The following is a 10207-nucleotide window of genomic DNA, read 5'->3' as shown; positions in this document are numbered from 1 at the left end:
CCCCTCCCAAGGTAGCTCAGGGATCTTGCATGCAACGCCCGCTTGATTTTGCACTGGAAGGCAAGACTCTTCAAGCATGTATGTTTGGTTCTCTTGGTCAATGCAGAGTACGAATGTGGCTCAGGCTCACATACCTCCATTCCTGCTCCAGCTAATCCACTGGATTGACCCAGTGCTCTGGGTCACTGGAATGACCCAGTGCTCTCCATATGTCGCAGCCTACCCTTCTTGAGTGCAAGAACAGGTATGACACTCCACAGAAAAGGACTGCAAAGTGCCAAAGCAAACTGAGAAAGAAAACTGGGTCCTTGAGGTAGGGGCCTGCAGAGAGAATAATACAGCCCACACCCATGGTAAACTCAGGCATATTCTGGAAGCGCCTGCTTCTAGAGAAATCAGGATTCCTGCACTTCAGGTGCCAAAATAGTCACTCTGCCCACGTACGTCCATGTGAAATACTGGGTTTATTCTGTCCTTTAGGAAGACTAAAAGCCTGGCTTGTTTTTCTGCCTCCACCCTAAACTCCCTGATACCCGGGTTTCTGGGGACCAGGCACCTGGCACTTCTCTTCCTTGCTCCTCTTCAGTCTCCAAGGTCTGGTTCCTCAGAGCTCAGGAATGCTCACTGCTGAGGGAGCATGGTCAGAGCCTGAGGAACCACAGAGGGCCTGGACTCATCACCAGACCCCAGGATCAGAGAGGCTGAGATGCTGGGACAGGGCTCCGATGGGCCGGGTGACTCTTGTGGGGCTGGGAGCAGGGCTGGATGGCTTTTGCTGCAGTGAGCTGCAACGCTGTCTGGCTTCTCGAAACGCTTGCCGCAAAACTCACAGGGGAAGCGCAGAGTAGCAGCTGTCTCCGCGTGCTTGCGCCGGTGCCAGTTCAGGGAAGCCTTCTGGCGGCAGGTGAACCCGCAGATCTCACACCTGAGCCAGGGACAGCAGAGGGAAGGACAGGGCTTCAGCCCATCGTGACTTCCCCAGGGGCTCCCCCTCCTTCAGCTCTGTCTTGCTTGCCCACCCGCAGCCCAACCTTCCCACCCTCCTCCCTGCACACTCACTGCAGGGGTTTCTCTCCAGTGTGGATGCGCCGGTGGATGACGAGGTTGCTGCTGGTGCGGAAAGACCGGGCGCAGAACTCACAGATGTAGTCCCGGGTGTCTGCGGGTTCACAGGGCTCATCCCAGCAACCATCCCCAGGCCATGGCCCCTCCTCAGCCCAGCCCACCTGCCAACCCTCACAGGAGTACTGGCCCCAATCAACCAGCTTATGCACCGCCCCTCAGGCCCCCAACAGTGCCCCTTGGCTGTCAGCTGCCAATCTGTTCCATTTTCCCTGAACCTGCCTCTCTACCAGCACTGACCACCTGCCCTCTGTGCTTCTCCAGCATTTCTCTCAGTCCCGGCTGTGGTTTTTCTCCTATACCTCCCAAGTCTCTGGGCAGGCTCTACAGGAGGTATCCCTGCTTCTTGGGGCATTCTTTAGACCTCTGTCTCACCACCACGTGTATAACCCCACATGTACCCCTGCAGCCTTCTTCCCCATTACTCCATCACATTTCCCAAACCTCCGGCCCCAGGCCCTCTCCTCAGCCATTACTCGTGTTATTGCTTTGCCTTCTACACGTCCAGCACTCCACATTTCTGTTCCCGGACCTACACTGACCTGGTCTCCCCCCCCTCTCAGCCACCACTCCCAGAGCACTGCACCTCCTTGAAATCTCCATTTCAAGCATCCCAGCTCCAGCAACGGCCTTCTACTTTGTCCTGCTACAATAAGCCTGTGACTGCAAGCTGCCAGTCCAGCAGCCTGTTGCCTTCCCACTGTCCCCCTCCACACTCCTTAACCAGATCCCTTTTCTTGGGGTATCTTTGTAGCCTCCTTTGCTCACACTATGAACTCACTAGCTGCTCTCTACCTTAGTTGCATCAAGGTAAACACAACCCTTGGCCTGTTCTAGGAATAGACAGGTGTGGTATGGGGAGCAGAAACACAACCCATAATCCATTCACCTATGCCTCAGTCTTTCCTTTTCATTCACAACCACAAGTCCCAAGGGCCCACCATATGCCTCTGCATTTCATGGCCAGTTCACTCTGCCACTCTCAAAAGTCCAGAAGGCCATTTTCCATACCACCTCCTCTCTCTGCTAGCTCATTCAGCAGTAGTCTCATTCTTCAAGTCACCAGGGAGAAAGAGAACCCAGAAAGAATATAGTCCCCTGACCTGATCCATCCACCAGTTCGCCTCTGCCCATATACGTGACTATCCCTTTCTCCGTCCACTGCAGTCGCCCTCCAACTGTGCAGAGACCCACTACTTCTCCCTGACCAGAGGTTCCCCCATTACCCCTCAAACCCAGACATCAGTAAGCCTTTTCTCTCAGTGGGATCATTTCCATCTCTGTACCCGCAAACTCACAGCCTCCAGCTAAGACCCCATTTCTCTACTTGTGTTCACAGCAACACTCCAGAGAGTGGCCCATACTTGCTACCTCTACTTCCCCAGCTGCTCCCTGCCTTGAACTCACTTCGTTCTGGCTGTCCTCCCTTGTCACACACTACCTTGTCATCTAGCCAAAGGTGGCGTCCCACCACCACATCCGGTGGCCTGTCCTCATCTTAGTCTCGTAGCACTGGCACAACCTACCCCCCCACCCCACAGAACACTCTCTCCACTTGGGTCCTCAAATACTGTTCCTTTCATCTGCTTCACCAGGCGCTTGGGAGCTGCCCTTCCCACCTGCACCGCTCAGAACTCTCTTCTACCTAAGCTCACTCCATGTGAGTACCCTCTACCCTCAACCCCAAAGACCACCCACTTGCTTGTGATGAACACATTTTTCCTCCATCATCTCTAAACTCCAGACTCACATCTTCTGGGATGTCTAAATTAGCATGTCCCAAATAAAATGTCCCTTTCCTAAAGCCTGCCTCTCCCTTATTTCCAAGAAATTTCATCACCTCTGCCCAGTTGCTCAGGCTGGAATCCTTCAAGTCAGCCTTGATGCCCTCTTGCCAATCCACCTGTAGCCAGTATGTCCTTCTCACAGTGGCCATTGGGCTCTACCTTCACACTCCCATCAGCCTCCAGCCACATCCCCCTACCAACCCAACTGGACCTGCTGTCACTGTGCACTGTGTGTTCCTACAGTCCCATTTCTCCACATGGCAGTCACTTTGCTCCTCTTAAAGTCAATTGTGTCCTTCTACCATACACGACCTTATCTCGTTTGGCCAGAAGCCAAGCCATGCTGATGGTAGCCTTGGAGACCCCAACCACCTGTCTGATCTCTTTTCCTTCCTTTCTAACTTCCTGGCCTCCTCTCCCTTTCCGGAACACACCAAACAGAAGCCAGGTCAGGGCCTTCCCAGTGCTGCCCATAGACATGGACAAGCCTCAATTTCTCCTTTCACTTAGGTCTTTGCTCAAAGCATCTTCCCTTTCTACCAGAGAGACTCCTCCCTTGTGCTCTCCTTCGCCTTCCGGGCTTTTACATCTCTTTGTAGCCCTCTTATCACTAGAGTGGACATCTTATGAAGTAAGGATTTCCTTCTTTGTTCACTTTTGTATCTCAGCACCTAGAACAATCTCGGGCAGGTGGGTGCTCACCACACAGAGAACTGAGTATGAGAGTCATCCTATGGAGGGGTGACGGGACATGCAGATAGGAGGTGACAGGCCCCACAGGAAAGTGAAGGGACCCATAAGGGCAGGGGACAGCACCCACAGGAAGAAAATGAGGAGGCATTTCTACCACTCACCACTGTGCAGTTTAACATGCTCCTTCAAGTGTTTCTTAAAGTTGAAGGACTTCCCACAGGCTGGCTCTGGGCAGGAAAAGGACTTTTGGTGGATGTGCTGGTACTTCTTGTGGTGCTAGGAAAGGAAACAGGTAATGTCAGGGAGGCCACGAGAGCTGGCCCAGCAGGCTGGCTCCTCTGCCCACCCCCTTTCCCCAATAGTTCTGTCACCACCAGCTCCCATCATCCTGGCCAGTCCTCATCCGACTGTGAGCACCCCATCCCATCCTGACACTAAACACTGCCCTTATCCTATCCCGTCCTTGACTTGCATTATCTCACATTTCTGCCACAACCCTCCTTACAAAGCCCAGTTCTCTGAACAAAGGGCCATTCTGGTGACGCTCTTGGTTCCCTAATCATGAAGTTGCTGTCTACTGGGAATGAGAACATAATCTACATAGGTATGACTACCTTCTTCAGTATCAGTGTACGACAATGTTGCCCAGACTGCCTACTTTATTAATAGCTCATCATGAGTATTTATTATATGACGTTTTCCTAAATCTGCTTTGGAAACACACATATACACACACACACACATATGCATGCTCTCAACCTGGAACACTTTAAGGGCAGCGTGTTCTTTAACTCCCTGAGTATGTCTGGGAAATTGTTCTCCTGTCTGACCGAATTTTACATCCTGGCTCCATAAACTGCATGGGCTGTCCTCTTTTCTATAATCCCACTTCCCCGTAGTTAAACTGCTGCTTGAGGCTGCTTCAGTCTTCTTCATCAAGAGCCTCCTATGTTTGACTGGCCCCACTAAAGTCCTTATCCCAGAGCTTTCCTATCACAGGGGGGTGACGTACCCGTTTCCTCTCCCAAATCCCATCCACCATTGCTTCACCATCCCTCTGGTCTGGGCTCTCCCTCAGTTTCAGGACATCATCTGGGAGGGCTCTGGGTTAGGTGTGGGTCTGAGGCACCCTCTTTGTGCCTCAAACCTCTCCTGCAGTTAGGCTGCATCTTCTCGTCCTCTGGCACTAGAACTACCCACTCCAACCAGCAGGGCCCAGTGGCTGAGTGCGGACTCTGGAACCCCAGCGCAACCACGCACTAGCTTTCAGTGTGCCTCAGTTGCCTCACCTGTAGGAGGAAAAGTCTTGGCACCTACTCCCTAGGGATGTTTTGGAGACCAGAAGTTGATGATCCACATCAACTGCTTAGAAAGATGCTAGCACTCCAAGACCCTGAGGAATGCCACTGTCATCCCAATGTGACCCTTGGAGGGCAGACACAACCAGCAGTGACAAGCAGCAGCTGTGCACCTGACGCTTAGTTTTCTTCCTTATCTACAGCTGTTTGTTTAGTGATTAACTCTAGGTGAGCTCTGCAGGTCCAGCTCTTCTCTTCCTATCTCCAAATCCACCCACACCCCGAGCTTCTTCTTCAGCTTCTCCTTCACCTCCGCATTTCCTTAAGCCCTTCTCATATACCTCTGAGGCCACATAGAGCCCAGTCTGTGACCCTCATGTCCTCACATTCAAATACTGCCGGTTGGAGAAGATCCTTCCACAGCCAGGAAAGTCACAAGGCAGCAGCTCTCTTTTGGCAGCTTTCCTGGGGGGGAAATATAGGCAGGAGCATAAAGACTCCTCCCACATGCTCTCCTCAGCCCCCTCTTCTCACTCCCCTCCCCAAGGCCCCCTCCCCGAGGCCTACCTAATTCTCTTGGGGCCGATCTGTGTTGTGTCCTCCTCCCAGGCCAAGGTCAGAACAGACTGGGCCTGACTCCCAGGGCTATGGGCAGCAAAGAGGGAGCAAAGGGCCTCGAGGGAGGGCCATGTCCCAGGATGCCCCTGCCCTCTGTCTCAGCCATCAGGTTACCTGGCCAGGGGCTCAGTCTGCTGGGCTGCTTGAGGGATCCCTCTGAGTTCTGGCTGTACCCCAACTTCCATAGGCAGAAGAGCTCCAGAACCCGATGAGGATGTTGATGAAGATGGTACAGCAAGTGGATTGAGGGGAGCTGCTGGGGCCGGGGGTGTCTCCCCATCCTTAAGTGCATGGGTGACAGGGGAAGGAAGTACTCTGGGGGCATCTGGATCACTGCTGAAAAGAGAAGGAAAAGAAGGGCATTATCTCCCTGGGCTCTTAGCTAGCTTTCAACCCAACCCCAGCCCCTAAATTGCCAAGATCCCAATCTCAGAACAATGCTACCATTACCCTAGGATCTATGTTCACAACTACTTTCATCTTTCATTTTCCTCTGAGCCTACCTTCATCCCCTTTCCCCAATTCAGAGCCTCCAATTCTTTCTGCCTTCCCCACCAATAAGCCTTTCCCTTGAGTCTGGAAAGCCTGGGATCCCTGACCAGCTGTTCCCTCCCTGCTGCTCTGTTCAACATCTTTCCACAGCCCCAACTTGCTCGTCTGGGGAGGAGCTGTAGGTCCATGGGCTGGCATCACTGAGCATCTCCTCTTCATCCTCATCTTCCTCCTCCCCGTCTTCTCCTGGGGTTGGGAAGGTCTCCAGTAGGGGTCCCACTTCCCTGCTGGACCAAGAAAGGGAAGCCTCAGGCTCTGCTCACTCACTCTTGAAATTCAACCAAGTCTAGCCTTTCCCTCCCACCACCCCTCACCAACCGCCCCCCCACCCCCACCTCACCTGGGCAGCTTGGCCTCTGGAATCCTCTCATCATGCTCAGCTGCCAAACCTGTTGACAAAGGTAGGGTTAGAGGGGAAGGAACTCTGGGCTGGAGGCACGAGGACACATACATTTCTAAGGTTTGAAGTGGTGGGAGGACTCTTGGGAAGGAGAAGGGTGCAGAGGCTACAGGGATCGGAAGGGGTATTTTCTCTGAAGATGATACATTCACATGGTTCAAAAAATAAAAGTATAAAAAGATACACTTTGAAAAATCTCTTTTCTGATATTGTCCCCCAATCACCTAGTTCTTCCCACAGAAAACCTGGCTTCCTACATGCCCTTCCAGAGAAATTTTATATACATTCATAATATACATATATTCATTCTCCTCTTATTTTTCCACCAATGGTAACACAACATAAATCTTATTCTGTATTTTGCTTTTTATACCTAAAAATATATTTGAGGATAGACTTGTCAGCCTAGTTTCTCCACTGAGAAAGGATCATTTTTAGAAAATGGGGCTCTAAGCCACAGAGATGGGAACCATTCTCCCTTGCTTTTCTTCGTAACTCTTCTTTCCTGAAGCCTACCTGCAGGCTCCTGGCCGCTCCTGGCCTCCAGACACCAGCTTCTCCGGGCAGTATTTGGACAGGAAGCTGGCTTGGGCTCCTCTGGAGATACGGAGCCTGAAGAGGGGCCCCAGGAGAAGGTGTGGCCTGCAGAGCACTCCCACACAAGCCCCCCATCTTGGCCCCCGGGCCCCCGAAGGCCTGGCACCAGGCTGCACTCTCGGCTGTGGGCATGGGACAAGAGCACCAGATACTGCAGACCCTTGGGAGGCAAAGGCTCAGGACCTGAAGTGGTGAAGGCAACAGTCAGGGCAAGCTGGGAAGCCTCCCACTCTCACCCTCGGACACGCCCTCACAGCCCTGTCCCCCAACGCCCTGGGCAAGGCCAGTCCCTAGTTCAGTTAACCATTCTTCAGAGCCCAGAATCCCCAAGGTCCTGAGACGTTGCTGTCTTCTCCGCAGGCTGCCCCCCCTCAAACTACCCTGGGCTCCCCAACTCCCCCACCTTTTCCCAAACTCACTCAGGGTCCCCTCTGCTCCAGTCCTTCCTAAGGCTGCTTCTGGGTCCTGTTGCCCCTCTCCCCTCCCTGGCTCCAGACCCCCTACCTCTAGTGATCTCCGCCCTACCTGCACAGAGCACACAGCCTGAAGAAGTGTACCTGCGAGGGGAAGGGGGCGGAGGGGAGAAGACAGGCAGCTTAGGGAGGGATCCCAGCCAGCAGGTGCCTTCAGCTCTCAGCACGCACACACTTTCGGGCGCCCTATTCGCCGGGGACCAAGAGGACGGCAAGGGACCCACAGAAGCCACCAATCGCACAGGCCGTTAGGCCAAACCGAGGCCCGTGCAGGTGGGGAGAAGCAGAGGGTAGGCCCCGGACCAGGAGAGGGGACTGGGCGTGGCGACCTGGGTGCCCTCCCCCGCAGGCCCGCGCCGGCCCCTAACCGGTCCAACAGGAACTTAGCGAGTTGCGAGTGCAGGGAGAAGCCCAGCCGCTCCTTGAGGAGGCACCACTGCTCCATGTGGCCGCCCAGGCGAATGCGGCACTTGCTGCGGCGCGCGTCCAGCTGCCGCCGCTTCTCCTGCCGCCTGCGGGACGCGTCCACCGGGGAGGAAGCCATGGGCACCGGGACCTACCGGGCGGAGGAGACGCGCGTGTGGGCGGGCCCGAGGCCCCGGCTCCGCCTGCCGCGGGGGCAGCGGTTGGCTCGTCGGCCACCTGGGAGCCGGATCGAGTCATTCCGGCGGCGTCCGCGGCCCCGGCGCCCTCACCGCCCCGGCTGACGTTACGGCGCGTGGACCGCCGGGCGGCGGGCGGCAGCGAGACGGGGTCGAGGCCGAACAATGGCCGGACCTGAGACGCCGAAGCGCTGGCACGGGGCTGAGGGCCACGGAGGACTTTCAACTGGGGTTGTTCAGGGGGCAGGGGCAGTTTCCCCTGAGGAGAGCACGGGCCTTTACTGGCGGGCGGGGGACGGAGCTGGCGCCGCCGGGGGGCGCTCTTCGTGGCGGGGCGACCGTGGCTGGGACCGGGTCTGGACGGCGTCCCCACCCCGGCTCGGGCCGCCCCACTTAACGCTCGCTGTTAGGACACGCCGATTCCGAAGGCAGCGCCCAGGACACCGAGAGCGCCAGCCGCGATCCACCCCCACCTGGCCTTACCTGCGAGCCCTCACCCGCCCTCAGCCTAACTGCGCCTGCGCCTCCCCCGCCTCGCGCGCAGGCCTGGAGAGCCAAGGGAGAACGAGGGCCCACCTCGCGCGCACCGCCGCCGTTTCTCTTTTAAGAGGAACCCGTCCCCCTCCGCGTCGGTGGCTGCAGCCCGGAACTGGGGCCGGGGCGGCTGGGAGGGGACGAGCCGATGCCGTGGCATGCGCCTGCGCATTGGCCACGGCGCGCACTGCCTGCCGGGAGGCGTAGTTCCCGCAGGGATGGCTCCTGCTCGCTGCGGAGGTGGCTTCTGTCGCGAGTATCTGCGCTTGATGCGGGAAATGTATAGAGCCAGGTCCTGCCCCTGGGTGCCAGCCCCAGCCCCTCCAGCCTGCTCAGGGATGTCGCCTCCACAGCTGTTCCTGTTTTGCACCTCACCAACAATTTCTCCCTCTTAGTTGCCACCAACATGCAAACACGTGCCACAGAATCAGCCACCCTGAAAACCGCCTAGACGCCACTCTAGAACCGAAGGGCCCATCCAGCTTCGGACCCTTCCCTCTGGGGCATCAAAAGTCCTCTGAAAAGTGGCCCAGATTCACTGCGGACTCTTTTCCACTTCCCATTCTCTCTTCAGATGACTCTGGGGGGAGTTCCTACCCATCAAGCCGTTGGAATGGTTCTCAAAGTCACTTGGGGCGGCCTCTCCACCTTCAGAGCAACATCTGACAATGCAGATGTTTCCTTCCATACTCCTCTGCCCCAAACCCCAATGGCTTCTGGAACTTCACACTTTTCCTGGTTTTCTACCTTCCTCATTTGCTCCTCCTTTCCTTTGCTGGACCCTCCACCACTGTACCACCAAAATACTCTGTCCCCATGGATTGGAACCAAGATCAAATATTCTCTTGGATCTTTTCTTGATTGATCTACTTGTCCCATGGATTTTTTTTTCTTCTAAGTTTTTTTTTTTTTAACTTGCAGTTAGTTAACATACAGAGTAATATTGGTTTCAGTGTGGGATTTAGTGATTTCTCACATATAACACACAGTGCTCATCACAACCTGTGCCCTGCTTCATATCCATCACTTATTTCACCCATCTCCCACACCCAACTACCCTCGAGCAACCCTTAGTTAGTTCTGTATAGTTAAGAGTTAGCTTTCTGGCGCCTGGGTGGCTCTGGTCATGATCTCAGGGTCCTAGGATTGAGCCCGCACCCTGACCTGCCCTCACCCCCCTTGCTCGTGTGTGCTTTCTCAAATAAACAAGTAACTTAAAAAAAAAAAAAAAAAAGGAGTCTGTTTTTCCTCCTTTTTTTCTTCTCCCTACCTGTTAGGCTTCCTAAATTCCACATATGAGTAAAATCATGTGGTATTTATCATTCCCTGATTCAGTTCACTTAGCATAATATACTTTAGTTCCATCCTGGTGCTGCAAATAGCAAGATTTCATTCTTTTTGATGGCTGAGACTTCTATCTCTCAGCCATCAAAAAGAATGAAATCTTGCTATTTGCAAATGTTCATTTTATCAGCTAACAAATGGATAAAATGGATAAAGATGGTATACATATATTCATATGTATATTATT

The 10207-nt window shown here is 54.4% G+C and overlaps 1 protein-coding gene across 13 annotated transcripts; it reads right to left on the bottom strand.

Annotated features, from left to right (window-relative positions):
- On the bottom strand, nucleotides 1-9040 carry ZNF692 (zinc finger protein 692). Of its 13 annotated transcripts, none has more exons than XM_059416246.1 (12): nucleotides 8719-8807; nucleotides 7909-8096; nucleotides 7593-7624; nucleotides 6987-7250; nucleotides 6411-6459; nucleotides 6172-6297; nucleotides 5633-5854; nucleotides 5468-5545; nucleotides 5287-5365; nucleotides 3764-3878; nucleotides 1060-1159; nucleotides 1-925 (listed from the first exon to the last, which is right to left on the bottom strand). In XM_059416246.1, the coding sequence occupies exons 2-12, from the start codon at nucleotides 8082-8084 to the stop codon at nucleotides 622-624; spliced, it is 1545 nt and encodes a 514-aa protein (XP_059272229.1). In that variant the 5' UTR covers nucleotides 8085-8096; nucleotides 8719-8807; the 3' UTR covers nucleotides 1-621. The 13 variants fall into 13 exon arrangements, with proteins under 13 accessions (XP_059272229.1, XP_059272231.1, XP_059272230.1 ...); XM_059416248.1 differs by having other exon boundaries at nucleotides 5633-5851; XM_059416247.1 differs by having other exon boundaries at nucleotides 6172-6294.
- Between the last annotated feature and the right edge of the window lie 1167 nt (nucleotides 9041-10207).

This window comes from Mustela nigripes, chromosome 12 (genome assembly GCF_022355385.1).
Source record: "Mustela nigripes isolate SB6536 chromosome 12, MUSNIG.SB6536, whole genome shotgun sequence".
In the NCBI taxonomy this organism is placed as follows: Eukaryota; Metazoa; Chordata; class Mammalia; order Carnivora; family Mustelidae; genus Mustela; species Mustela nigripes.
The sequence above is the reverse complement of the archived record's forward strand: the minus strand, read 5'-3'. Positions and strand labels throughout refer to the sequence as shown.